A 14,401-nucleotide genomic window follows, 5' to 3' on the forward strand; every position below is an offset into this window, starting at 1 on the left:
CCGGGGCTGCTGCCCCCCACTCCCGACACCCCTGGGATGGGGCCGGCCGCACCCCTCTCCCGGTCCCTGCTGCACCTCTTTTCGTGCCCCCCACCCCCACCCCGGGCGGCTCCACCAACCACAGTGCTGGCCCGTGGCCCTGCCCCTCCCCAGGAGCGCTAAGCGCTAACCCCACCTCTGCCTTGTCTGTGTATTTGTATCTTACAGCAGTACCATCCCACTGATATCACAGGGCAGCTCAACCTCTCAGATCCCTCGGTGAGCACCGTGGTGTGAGGCCTCCCGGAGCCGCCGGCCTAGTTACTAACTACTAGGAGCGCTGGTCAGGACTGATGCCTGAGGACACTGAGGGGTCCTGCTCGGGAAGGCCAGAGGGAACGCCCCGTCCCCCGTCCTCCCGGCCCCCAGTGACTGCACATTGCCCCTACTCTCAGCCTTTCCCCCAGCACTGTGGGGCAGCTGCTGCCCCCGACTCCCTCCCTCCCCACACCCCTATCTTGGCACCCAGAGGGCAGGATCCCTGCTGGAAATAGGCACAGGGGGAGGTAGGACCAAGTGCCAAGACTTGGAGTTTCCTTGTGAGTAAGCCAAGGGTGAGAGGAGCTGAAATTGGGATTGGCAGTGAGAGGGACAAGCTGAATCCTCAGCAGGACAGAGGCAATTTGATCTCAGGGCCCAGGGTGGGTCCCATCCTGCCCAGGTTCTGAGTATCCGGCATCCCCTCTGTATGGTGTTTGGTTAAGTGAGTGATCCGATTATTCAAGAGCCAGGGTTGACCAGGCAGTGTGGTCTCCCGGGCAGATGCTGCCCCACTCCCACTCTACCCCAGCATAAGCCACGCCTTGGTCCTGCATTGGAAAGGCAGTGGGGAGAAAAATAAGAGGGAGGGGTGTTCCTCACCCCACAAACTACATTGACTCCTGGAAGCAAAAGAGATTACAGAAAACCCTAAGGAAGGCCCTTGTTAACCTTATCTCCCTCACCCAGCTCAGTTCCTCTTCTATTGCCCCCTTCACCCTCTCCCACCCGACACAGGTCCTCTAAGACCCTGGACACATTCTCTCTCTCTCTCTCTTGCTCTACATGATACCCCAGCTCCGTTCTCCTGCAGCTGGCTCTGTTCCCCTCCCCAAAGTCTGCTTCTACCATTCCCCCAGCGGTTCGATTTTCCTCCTTTGCACACCCTCTCCATTCCTCTCCCTAGAGTTGGCCTCTGCTCCCTCCTGCTGGCTTGGCTCTCCCCTGGCTGGCTCTGCTACCTCTACACTGATGCTGTCCGCCTCCACCCCCTTGCCTCCATACTCCAGCGGCTGGGACTTCTCAGCACTGGATGGTCGTGCTCTGCCCCTCTCTCCCCCATTTTGGTTTCAGTCCTTGGAGGGCTGGATTCTGGGAGCTGAAATGAGTCCCTCTTTCCTCACCTCTTACATCCCCCAAATCCCTTCTTCAAGACTGCAGAGCTGGGGTGAGCCTCCAACGCCCAGGAAGGGAAGATTGTAACTCCACCTGCCTCTTGGTGTTGACCACCTGCCTCCCTCCCCTGAGCCAGGGCCACACCTCCTTCCTAGTACTCCCTGTGTGGGCTCTCCGTGTACAGCTGGGAGAGAGCCCTCCAAACAGGGTGTGCCACTCCAGAGAAGGGGTGCACCAGCCATCTCTGTGTACAGGTATACACAGATACTCTTCCTCCTCAGGGCACATGCATCACCATTTTGTACGGGCATGTGCCTTTCTCGTGTACAGGCTTGAGCCATCCCTATTGTACAGGCTTATGCTGCTCCCATTCATGGTCCCCGTACCATTACTGTGTATAGCTACCTGTTATTCCTCTGTACAGACATATGCCATCCTGATGTATAAGCTTATGCCATTCCCATGTACAGGCATGTACCATGGTGTTGCCAAATTAATCATTATGAGCCTCGGTCTGTGTGACAGCTTTCTGATGCCTCCCTCTTCAAGACAGTCATCTCCCACCATCATGATCAGGGTTGGAGGCAGGGGGATTCTCCTGGTGCCAACCTCCAAAGAATGTTCTGTCTGGGGAATCAAGGGACACAAGGATACCGAAGGGAACTCTTTGGGTCCTTCCCCCAAAGTATTATGTATGTCACGGACTCAGCTCCACACAGGGACAAGGACAAAGGTCAGAGAGAACAGGATGGGGCTGGGAGGTTAGTGGTTGGGTTCTCCGAGGGGTCATACAGGTCAAGGGCTTGAGGGATGGGTCTCTTCACCCGACAGCGGGCAACACAGTCACAGCAGTTTCTACAGTTTCTACGTCGAGCCCGGAAAACAGTGAGCAAGGAACCAAGGATGAGACAGCCAACTAGACTGGCTAGAAATGAGAATGGTCCAAGTACACTGATGACCACCAGGTCCTGAGGGGTCATCGAGTGTGCACAATAATTGAATGAAGCATCTGTGAGGGCAGCCATTGGCCTGAGAGTCAGTCGGTCTGGGGTCACACACAGCAAGGACTCTGTTCCTAGGGACACAAGGTAGCGGGAGTAAAGAATGGGGACAGTACTATTTCAAGACCCAGGTGTACCAGGCACACTCAGAATGGGTTTGGGGGCAAGATGGCAATCACCAAGTCCTCCATTTTTCTTCCATCCCAAGATTGTATCTTGGTTAGCCTGTCTCCCCTCACCACCACCCCAGACAGCCCCACCCAAATTCCTTTGGCCCTTGACCTGTAGCCCCCTTCTATTGTAGCTGACCTCTGTCCTCACCTGGGGCCTGGTGTGTGTGGCTACGCAACCAACGGCAGAGGGAGTGAATACTGCAGTCGCACACCCAAGGGTTCCCATGGAGGTTCAGTTCACGTAGGGAAGGCAGCCCATCGAGGACCCCAGAGCCCACATTAGGAAGCAGGTTATCCTGTAAGCTAAGGTTCTGCAGCAGTGGCAGAGAACCCAGCCACATGGGCTCCAATTTCATCAGCTGGTTTCCTGCCAGGGACAGGATGTTGAGGGCTCGAAGTGGCTGGAAAGTGCCAGGTTCCAGCACCCGGAGAGCATTGGCACTTAGATCTAGGATTCTTAGGTCCCTCAGGCCCCAGAAGGCTTGCACATGGACTGTCTGTAGTCCATTGTCTTGAAGCTCCAGTGAAAACAGCCAGGGTATAAGGGTGAAGGCCCCTGGGGGTAAGGAGCCTATATGGTTGTGGCCCAAGAGAAGAACTTGAACCCTAAGGCCCAGAATCCTAGGCACAGAGTGTAGTTCCCTCCTAGAGCAGTTGACCTGCCTATCCCGCCCACAAACACACTTAGGAGGGCAGCTCCAGCCTGGGATGGAGGCTAGGGAAAGGGACAACACCACGGGCAGCAAAAAGGAGAAAGTCATTGTTCAGCACCCTTCTGTCCCCCTGATCCCCCACCTCCAGAAGCAGCTCACCAGGGCAGCCTGAGCCAGAAAATGACCCTTAGGAGTCAGGAGGTCGTAGCTTGGAAAATTCCTCCTGGTGTCTTCTCTCCGAGCTTTCTGCCCATCTGTCTGTCTCTTTCGATTGTCACCTGCTTCTGCATAAATATTAACTCACCAGCTTAGAAGTTCTTGTAGATCCTGTCCTGGGACAGGATACTGTGGGTTGGGAGGGAAGCTCTGAGCAAACCAAGAAATTATACCAACCACCTGCTCCTGGGCTTGAGGCCAGTTCCACGTCAGCAAGGCTAAGTTTCTTAGTAAGCGCAGGAACACCTAACCTGTCCTGATCAATGCTGGCTGGGAGCTGCATGCCCCAAACTCCCACATCATCTGTCATAGGACAACACCCAGGGCCCTAGGCCAGGGGCAATGCTCCTAGCACCACCCAGGTTTTGCCCTGTGGCCACTCAAGGTGAGATTGAAGATTTAGGAAGGGAGATGCCCAACTCAGTATAAGGCCCTCATGTAAGATGGGGATGGAGGTGGAGATCAAAATCAAGGGACTAAGGGGTCAGTCCAAATCAGAGTTCGTTTTTCTTTCTCCCTTATCCTATTCTCACCAGTTCCCTGCCCCATAAAGGTAAAGGGGTAAGTAGGACCAAGATAACAAGTAGAGGGACTTCCCCCATCTCCATCTCCAGGACCTTTTTCAGAGAGAAGGTAGTCTGACAGTCTCCAACCTTGGGGAGCAGCAGGGGTGACAGCCAGATCAATCTCTAGGTGAAATCTGATTCCAGACCTTGGACCCTATTCTCACCACCTCCTCCTTCTCAGGCTCCACAGCTCTGGTTGAGAAGAGTAGCAGGGAGGGCCTCTTTGAGCATTTGTGTCTGCATATGTCTCCACATGTCCTGCATGAACCATTTTGTGAACCTACATATCTATATTGAGATAGTGTGGCAGCTCCATTTTTGCAGAAGTTTGTCCTTCACGAGTATGTGAGCCAGCTTGAGGGCATCTGCACAAGAAATGCTACGTATTTCAGCCGAGATGCCTTTCTGGGTATAAACCTATGTCCGAGTCTCCGTGTGTCTGTCTATGAATATGAGAACCCACCAGTCTGTATGTCAGTGTGTCGCCCACATATCCAAAGCTATGTCTGGATCGTGTCTGAATATCTCCAAGTCTGAATGGGAACTAGTGTCTATCTGAATCTCTGTGAGTCCGTCTCTTTGTGCTCATGAAAAGTTTATGGGAATGTTTTTGGAGGCAAGGCTTGGCCCAGGCCCAGGGAGATGGGGGATGACAAGACCTAGCTGGTAATGGGGATATCAAGCCAGTTTTACTTCAGCTGAAACCAGTTTCCAGCATGTTTGATCCAGACCTGGGCGCCCAGGCACTCTAGCTTTGCTCCTCCAGCTATAGTCTCAGAAGCAGGGCCTGGCACAGACTGAACAACCATGGCTGTTCAGGTATTATCATTTTCATTGGCACACCCTATCTTGTGCTGGGTGGTTCATCTCCTGTTTGGGATAGAAACAGGGAGGGGAAGAGAAACTAGGGAAATAGGGGCAGACAGGAAAAGGGGTTGGTTGGTCTCTGAGATTGAAGAGAGGGTGCTATGCGTGTTGAGAAGCAGAAACCTTTTTTGAGGAGATGGAGGGAGAAATTGTGCTTTCTCCAAAAGGATATGGGCAGTGGTGTTTGGGCATGGCAAAAAGCCATGGCAGAGAAAAAAGCCCTCACCCCCCCCCAACCCCCCCTCCCACTTTTAGTTGGAGCTGACTCCTACCAACTAGTGGTAAAAAAGAACAATTAAAGCTCCTCATTCATTCAGTCCATCTCAAGACATCACCATTGTAGCCAAGGCAAAAAGATGGGGACGATACTCCACAGATGCCCAGGCTGCCTTGGAACTTCACAAACTCAGACATAGATACCCACAGACTTGAATCCCTAAAGAGACTGACCCAGGCACTGACACACACAGGATTCCCAATCATCTATAAAAAGCAATGTATTAATTTTTGGCCTTCTCCCCATTGTCTCCTCCTCATTCCATCCTACTTCCTCAATCCATCTCCAAGGGTGGCTCTTCAAGGGACTGTTCTACTTTCTCCTCCAAGTCTAGAAACTCCAGAACTTCTTTCTCCATGTCTGGAAACCCCAGAATTTCTTCCATGATTTTAGGGACTTCCAGCAACTTGACCACCTCATGACTCTATGATACAGTCCTCTGAAGGCATATTTAAGGGGCTGGTTTCCACACAGTGTCCTGCCAATATGTTCTTTTGTTTCATTTTCACAGGTGTTGTGTGTTTGTGGCTTCCTTGTAGCATACAGTGGGATGATGGGAGCATTTGAGAGTAGCTCCTCGTCACTAAATACTAGGATGATGTCCTGTGACTGAGTGAGTGGTTTCAGTCAAAGTCAGGGTTCAAGAGCAAGGAAGGAGCACATCTGGGCTGGATGCCCCTTCTCCTAGCAAAGGACTTTGGGTGCTCTTACAGTTCTAAGACTCATATCACAACATCATAACAGAGATGTGGGGAAGACTCTGGCTGTCCCAAGAATGACCAAGTAGAGGAGAGCTCGACCTCCCCCAGAAGGCCAGTAGGATGTGCGCATAGGGAGAGAGGGTCATCAGAAAGTGAAGCTTGCTCTACTGGCCCTTTGGAGAGAAGGAAGAGTGAGAAGAACGAGAAGTGTCCTAATATCTCCCCTTCCCCTCAGATACTGCAGGACTACACCCTTGAGATAGGTCACCATTTAGTTTCCATAAAATTGAGTCCTTTGTTTCAGAGCCCTGTCATAGCCAGTGAGATACATAAAGTTGGGGAGCAGGCCCACTTTCCCAGAGAACCTTTTGCTCTCCCACCTACTGCCCACTTCAAGGACCAGAAGGACCCTGGACTGGATTTCTAGCTCAGAAGAGTATTTCTTCTACCTCTCCCTGACATCTCCTCACACCCCCAAACATCCCTTTATATTCCATGCCACCCCTATGGTCCTTCCTTTCTCATGTGTCCCCTATACCAGTACTATATACTATCCTGTGTCCTCTCCATGGTCTAGCCCACTTTCACTCTCCCAGGAGTTCCATATTCCAGATCCTGCATACCTCCTACACTTCTATTTCCCTCTGTCATATAATCTCAATATCCTCCTTCCACATTACCATCATATCAGCTTCATATTCTCTACATAATCCTATATCCCATTCTGAGTGCCCCACCATAATGCTCGGGCCACCTCCATATGCTAGCCTCCGCACCTAATCCTTGTTCTGCTCCCACATTCCATCTTCCCATATAATCTAATTAGTATCTCCATATTCCATCCCCAATACTCCTACATTCCATCCGCCCTCGATCCCAATACCTTCTCTATATTTATCATCTATATAGTCTCCATACCTCCTTCCACCTACTTCCCACAACTCCCCTGCTTCCTTCCCTCAGAGAGGCCCATATTCCTCCCTCATATCCTTCCCATCCTTACATGCTGCCCCTAACACTGACTTAGAGCACCCAATCCCCATTTGGAGGGCCCAAAATGGCCAGTGCTCAATTTGGTTGGGCTTGAGAGCCATGAGCCCCAGACTCTCTCCATCACCAATGCCCGGAGAGCCCGAGGCCCCTCCTCAGCTCCTGGCAGAGCCCCACACACCTCTTGGTCCGAATAATGCCGACGACCACAAGGAGCAGTGCTGAAAAGCAGCTCACACTGACACCTCCGAGGACAATAAGCAGGGCAGTCAGTGCCTCCCGGCTGATGCCTAAACCACACTCACAGTGCTTTCCATCAACGGAGAGAGAATCTAACCAGGAAAGGAGGCACAGGGCAAGGGGCAGAAGGGAGGAGAAATATTAGCGGAAGGGATGAGAAAGGAGAGAACACAGAGAAAGTAACCCCCTTGGCCTTTGGGGAATTTGTTCTATCTGCCCAAACCTCTGCTATCCTTAGAGGTTTGGCAGGTCATATAAGCTCTCTCCCCAACGGGTACAGGCTTCATCCTTCTCTCTGTCCTCTCTCTAGCCCAGGTAGGCAGGGAGTGGGGAGAAAAGCCAGTAGAAATGACAGGAGGTTTAGTGAGGCTGACCAGAGCTGGGAAGTCACCGGGGCAGGGAGCACAGAAATGAACCCTTTTTCTGCCCAGGCTGAGTGGCCAGGAGCAGGTTCCACAGACAGGTCATCTTCTCCAAATCCCTCCAGCCCCCCCATACAGATAAGGAAATCTCGACCCAGAGAGGCTGAGTTACTTGCCCAGCGTCACACTGGTAGGAAGCAGCAGAGCACCAGCAGCTGAAGAAATGCTTCCAGCCAGGAGCAGCAGATGTGGGATGTTGCCAATCAGTCCTGAGGGAGACTGGGAGTGGGGGAACATGTCCAGCCCCCAGCTCCAAAGGACAACTCTGGGTAGGCCGAGTAGACGGAAGGTGCTGACCTCACAGTGGGGGCTCTGAGTTGGTCCAGGGGAGGAGAGGGGGAGGGTCAGCTTAAATACCTCTCCTCTGGTTCAGGCTCTCTTGCCTGGCTAATCATCTGAAGCACTAGCCCCAGGAAGTAAGAAGTCTCACCACCGCCTTCCCTACCCAAAAAAGGGATAAGAGGTCCTTATGTGCTTCCTCTATGATGAATTCGACCTCAGAGGAGGGAGTGTGAAGGGACAGCTGGGTAGCACAGTGGATAGAGTACCAGACTAGGAGTCAAGATGAACTGGGCTTAAATATGGCCTCAGATATCTCCAGGCTATATGACTCTAGACAAGTCACTTAACTCCAAATGCTTAGTCCTTGCTGTCCTTTTGTCTTAGAATTGATACCAAAACAGAAAGTAAGAGTTTTTAAAAATAAAATAAAAAGAGAAAGGGAACATGAAGTTCAGGGCAGGTGGGGGGAATAGACTTCATCAGCAACAGCACAGGCCACTCTTCATCCCTCATTCCCCAAGTTCTTCTCTGCCCAGCACAGGAGGCATTTCCTCTCCATAAGGCACTAAAGGGAAGGGTACAAGGGCTGCACCCAAGCCAGGGAGACACAGTGTACCTGCCTATCCTCCCTGCTTCAAAAGGCCTCTGCTGGGAGCTGCCAAGTCTGAAACAAGAGGACAATTGTGGAGGCTGGGCCCCAGCCAGCTGGCTGGTAGAAAGAACTGGCTTGGGGAAAGAGATCTGGATGGTAAGAGCCACTCATGTCATGTCACCTCAGAGGAGGGTAGAAAGGAGGAAATATCGACAGGAAAAACAAATCCTAACCCGATTAACAGGAATTCTCATTTCATTGAAGATGTGGCAGGGGGTGGGGGTGGGCCGAGTCCTTGGACATTCTGCCCCTCCCACACAGTCTCTAGAAATTAAAATACTTAAATACTTTAAAGGCTCTGATAATTTCATAACAGCAATAATGTACAGTGACCACCTGGGAATGACTTAACTATTATCAGTAATGCAAGGATCCAGGGCAACGCCAAGAGCCTCATGACAAAAAAGGTTACCCACTGATCTAGAAGGAACCGACAGCCTGAATGCGGAGTGAAGCATACCATTCTTTACTTTAGTTCCCCCATGAATTCTTCTCTGACATAAGCGATATGTGTCTTCTTTCACAACATCACGAACATGGAAATATGTATTGTATAATAACACACGGACAACCATATCATATTGCCTGCCATCCTGGGGAAGAGGGAAGGGTGGAAGGGAGGGAGAAAACATGGATCAAAAACTGTTAGAAAATGATTATTGAAAATTGTACTGACATAAACTGAAGGGAAAAAAACTTTAAAAAAGAATATTCATTTCATTAAAGCAGGTACTACTTTCACCAATGCAGAATGCAATCCTTCTATATGACTTAGAATGCAGTCTTTGTGTATTACTAACAATGGACTACTTTTTTTTTTTTAAACCCTCACTTCCCATCTTAGAATCAATACTGTGTATCGATCTCAAGGCAGAAGAGTGGTAAGGGCTAGGCAATGGGGGTCAAGTGACTTGCCCAGGGTCGTACAGCTAGGAAGTATCTGAGGCCAGATTTGACCTTCAGCCTCTAGGCCTGGCTCTCAATCCATGAAATGACCTAAATGCCCTCTCCAGAACCATTTAAAATAAGTTCACTTTAAGGTCCTCTTAGAATTGGAAAGGGATCTTTTGGATCACCCAGATTCATGTTGGCAAAGGCATGGCATGTATGCCCAAGCATGTGGAAAGAGGCTGCTCTGTTCCCCCTCTCCACAACGCCTGGGGACAATTTTCACATGGCCCGCCCCTCTGCCTAGCAGCCCAGTGTAAGCACTTCCTCCCTCTGCTCTCTGATAATAGGCAGCTTGAAGGTGCAATTTGGACATGCAATCTCTAAAAGGTTTGCCAATGCTGATCTAGTCTAATCCTCTTATTTTCCACATGGGGAAATTGAGGCATAAAAAAGTGTTTTGCCCAAGGTCACATAATATAATAATAATATTTAACATTTATATAGCACTTTCTATATACCAGGCACTATGCAAAGCCCCTTAAAAATATATTTTTGATCCTCACAATAACTTTGGGAGGTAGGTGCTATTAATATTTCCATTTTACAAATGAGTAAACCAGGGACAGCTAATTAGCCCAGTGGAGAGAGCACCAGGTTTAGAGTCAAAAGTCCTAAGTTCAAATCTGGCCTCAAATACTTCCTAGCTGTGTGACCCTGGGCAAGTCACTTATCATCCACTGCCTAGCCCTTACCACTCTTTTGTGGTGTGATACTCAGTATCAATTAGTTTAGAATGTAAAGTTAAATTTAAAAGAGTAAACTGAGGCAAGTGGAAGTTAAGTGATTTGCATAGCCATACAACTAATAAATATCTGAGACTAGATTTGAATGAAGGTCTTCCTGACTCTGGCTCAGGCATTCTCTTCGCTGTACCACCAAGGTGCCCCTAGTTAGGAACAGAATCTGGGTTTTCCATCCCCCAGTTATCTTCCCTAAAGAATACTATTCTTCAGCTGCTCTTCTGCTCAGCTGCCTTGCAGCTGACTCAACTGAGGAATTTGTTTTTTGTTTTTTTCTAAAATCCTTATCTTCCGTCTTAGATTCAATACTATGTGTTGATTCTAAGGCAGAAGAGCGGTAAGGGCTAGGCAGTGGGGATTAAGTGACTTGCCCAAGATTCTAGGATGGAAGATAACGTTTTTATAAAAAAGAGAGAAGGCTATTACACACCCAGAGCCCAAAGCCCTGAGTGTAGTTGCCCAGAGCATCGACTCAGTCTCCTAATCTAGACAGCAGAGCAAGGGTTACTAAGAAGGGTGTGAATATGAAATTCCCTACCCCACTTTATGATTACATCAATATCAGCAGGTTTTCCAAAATTGTTATTTTGTTATATTAGATTAGCAGTTTTCCCTAGCTTAGTTATTCTGTGATCATAGATCTTAAACTTTTCTAAAAATAATCAAGATATAATTCTATCTGAATAATGTAAGCCTTTTTGTGTAAACATAATTCTGAAAGAATTTATTTCTAAAATCACACATAGAGCTTTCTTTCACTTCTCCTCTTGTCTCTATTATATAAAGTTGTGGTTCAAGCAGACCCATGTCATCTGATTTCACTTGATGCCTGAGAGAGAGATCTAACCCTTTGGGGAACTCTATAGCTGATCCATGAGGAGCTATGAATATATCTAAGTCTTGGGAAACTATAATCATGTATGATAAAAATTATTGTAACTTTAGTATACGTGTTTGGGCATATAAGGAGGCCACTCACAAGGCTCAGGGTCTTCAGTTGCCAACCAGAGTCCGGCTTTATTGTGAGACCGGCCCTTTCTCTATAAATCTATTTCTTTTTGGCTTGGAGACTTTGTTTTACTTTTTGGCATCTCTGCTAATAAATTTTCACCACAAAGGCCTAATCCCAGACTCAGATTGTAGAGCACTCAGCTGGGCCAGTAGCCCTGGATAGCTCAGAGCTGGAAGAATCACTGGAAGAATGAGTTTTAAAAAAATAAGGATATCAGGAATGCCCAAGATGCAGAACCCAAAGAGAAGAATAATTCCAAATAAGCTGTAAGTAAAGCATCATAGAAAAACAGACCTTAGCCAGGAGATCAATTAAAATTTCTAGGGAAAAAAAAACAATAAAAGCTTTTTTTAAAAATTTAAAACATTATATATGAAATGAGAGTGATAGAAGAAAGAATCAGAAATGAAAACTATAGAGAAGAAACTTGGAAAGAATTATCAGCTTAGCACAATTAGTACAAAAGCTTTCTCAAGTAACAGACTTTCTGAGAATCAGAAGGAACCAAAGAAGAGTTAATGACTCCATGAGACAACAAGGAAATATTAGAAAAAAGTGAAAAAAAATTTTAATATTAGAAAATGTAAGATTTTTCATATTAAAAAAACTGACCTAGGAAACAAAGCAAGAGATAATTTAGGAATCAATGGACTACCTGAAAGCCATGACCAAAAAATGATCTTAGATAACATATTTCAAGAAATCATGAAAGAAAATGGCCCACATTTCTCAGAATCAGAGGGCAAAGTAAAAATAGCATCCAGTAAATAATTTCAAGAAAGAAATAGCCAAAATGAAAAGATAAAATCCAAAAACCAGAGCTTCCAAGTTGAAGAAAAAATACAAGTACTGAGGAAAAAAAAAATTCAAGTACTAAGAAATCATATTCAGCATCACACAAGATGTATTAGCTACCACAATAAAGAAGTGGAGAGCAATGAATACATTATTAAAAAGATAAAACATATAGACTTAAAACCAATAATAACTTATACAGCAAAACTAAGTAGAGAAAAAAGAAGATCTTTAATGAAGTGATCTTCTAAGCATTCCTGAGAAAGAGACTAGTGCAAAGTAGAAACTTGAAATTGGATCATGAGCATAAAGAAAAACATAAAAAGATAAATACAAATGAGTAATCAGAAAAGACTTTGTAAAGCTAAACTAAATGCAATCTAATAGGAAGGGTTGGAGGGTAGAATGATATTACAAACATCTCTTAAAACCCATAATGTCAGGAATAATAGAGAGAAACAATTAGAATGGAAGACCTGCCAGTGATTTTTATTATGTCTTGATATTCTTAAAAGGGAGGAAGGGAAAGGATACACTAGAGAAGAGAAGGGGAGAAATGAGGAAGTACTTATTCTCTCATATAATTACGGGCACAAGTCTACGTATAAACAAGGAAGGGGTGATGAGATGAGTAATTTGAACCTCACTTCCTTTTGAACTGGTGAAAGGTGGGTGAAAAACATACAAACACACACACACGCACATACATAGTTTGGTGTAGAAATACATTTAACTCAGCACAGAAAAATAGAAAGAAATTGGGAGAAGTGAAAGAGAAGGATAAGAACATAACAAAAGAGAGGGATTATAAGCAAACCAAACACTAAATTTAGAGCAGGGATTGTAAAGAGAAGTTTTTTAAAAGAAAAAAAAAAGATGTGATTTGGGTTTAGGTGAAGAGAGAAGACAGCAAGGGAGAGGCAAGAGCACTGATGCTAAACACACTCCTAATTCAGGCCCCTCTTCTTCTATGTAAAGAGGAGATGAAGAGCAAAGAAAAGAAAGAGAGAACAGGATGGAGGGAAATCTATACAATTTTAAGGTTTTTACACAAATACAATATGGCTAAGACTAGAAGGAAAATAGTTAAATGGACAGAAAAAGTCTTCATGAAAGGTTTCTCTGAGAGAGTTCAGTTCCCAGATATAGAAGGGACTGATTCCAGTTTATAAGAATAAGAGTCATTCCCCAATTAATCGATGGTCAAAGGTTATGAACAACCCAAGGAGAGAAAAGAAAGAGGAAAAGGTCTTAAAACTACAAAAGTATTCACAACTGCTTTGGTCCAAGTATTACTCTTCAATTTTGTGATTGTGACCTTTTAAACATCTTTTTATACCTACCAGTGCCTGGTACAATTCTTTTCGAGTGGGTAATTAATAAAAGATTATTGAATTAAAATGAGTTTATTTTAAAGATGAAAAACTGAGGCAAACAGGGTTAAATGACTTGCCCAGAGTCACAAAGCTAGTATCTGAGCCCAGGTTTGAACTCGGGAAGACAAGTGTTCCTGACTCCAGGCCCATCACTCTATCAATTGTGTTACTTAGCTGTCAAAGTCTATAGAAACATTTTACTCAATAAAAAAATAGCAAGGAAAGAGGAAGGAGTATTAGAGAAGGTTGATTAAGAGAAGAATTAGTCCAAAGAAAAATAAACTCTAACAAAGGATGTTCAAAAATATAGATCTTTTTTGAGGTGACAAATAATTAAAATCTGAGGGGGTACCCATTAATTAGGGAATGGATGAGCACATTTTGGAATATAAATGTGATGGAATACTATTGTACTATGAATGATGAAAGGATGGTTTCCAAAGAAATTTCAGGAAACTTGTATGAACTGATGCAGAGTGAAGTGAACAGAACCAAGAGAACAATTTATAAAGTCTTTGAAAGACTTAGGGACTCTGATCAGTATAATAACCAACCATAATTCCAGAGGACTAACTTTTGAAATATGCTACCCACCACCTAACAAGTGAAGGACTCAGTACAGAATGAGATATATGTATACAGATATATAATATATATGATTTATATATACATGTCCCATTCCATACTCTGAATACATTCTGTATGTATATATGTATATATACACACACACAAAATGTATTATATATATTCTTTTAGATATAGCTAATGCAGACATTTGTAAATGTTTATAACAAAGATTTTGTCTATTTTTCAGTCTCAACTGGTGGTGGAGGAAGAAGAGGATGGATTTTTGTGGACTGAAAAGAATAAAACAAAAAAAAAAACAGAAGAGATGAGAAAATATCTCCATTTCTTTGCAGAGGTAAGAAGTCCACACATGTGACACATTGTACACATTCAGACTCTTCTGATGTGATCAGTTATGCTGATTTTTTCCTGTTCTTTTTATCTTTAAAAATATTTGTTATATGAGATGGCTCTCTTGGAAGGGGCAAGATAGGGATACTGGAGGAA

The 14,401-nt window shown here is 45.7% G+C and overlaps 2 protein-coding genes across 2 annotated transcripts in view; one reads left to right on the forward strand and one right to left on the reverse strand.

The window, feature by feature from the left end:
• The window catches only part of GRIN1 (glutamate ionotropic receptor NMDA type subunit 1), a 39,446-nt gene extending 39,170 nt beyond the window's left edge, over positions 1–276 (forward strand). The window contains exon 24 of the mRNA XM_044659659.1: positions 208–276. Coding sequence (XP_044515594.1) covers positions 208–276 — 69 coding nt within the window. The remainder of the gene's footprint in view (positions 1–207) is intronic.
• Positions 277–2,147: 1,871 nt separating this feature from the next.
• Positions 2,148–3,348, reverse strand: LRRC26 (leucine rich repeat containing 26). Its single transcript, XM_044661204.1, has 2 exons — positions 2,736–3,348; positions 2,148–2,488 (listed from the first exon to the last, which is right to left on the reverse strand). The coding sequence occupies exons 1-2, from the start codon at positions 3,346–3,348 to the stop codon at positions 2,148–2,150; spliced, it is 954 nt and encodes a 317-aa protein (XP_044517139.1).
• Between the last annotated feature and the right edge of the window lie 11,053 nt (positions 3,349–14,401).

This window comes from Gracilinanus agilis, chromosome 2, assembly GCF_016433145.1.
Source record: "Gracilinanus agilis isolate LMUSP501 chromosome 2, AgileGrace, whole genome shotgun sequence".
Lineage (NCBI taxonomy): Eukaryota > Metazoa > Chordata > Mammalia > Didelphimorphia > Didelphidae > Gracilinanus > Gracilinanus agilis.

Bases quoted from the DNA above. Each gene is read 5' to 3' on its own strand.
- LRRC26 (XM_044661204.1), bottom strand. From the start codon at position 3,348: ATGACTTTCTCCTTTTTGCTGCCCGTGGTGTTGTCCCTTTCCCTAGCC. The intron at 2,489-2,735 runs GTGAGGACAGAG...TTGTGTCCCTAG, and splicing joins CCACACACACCAGGCCCCAG to GAACAGAGTCCTTGCTGTGT.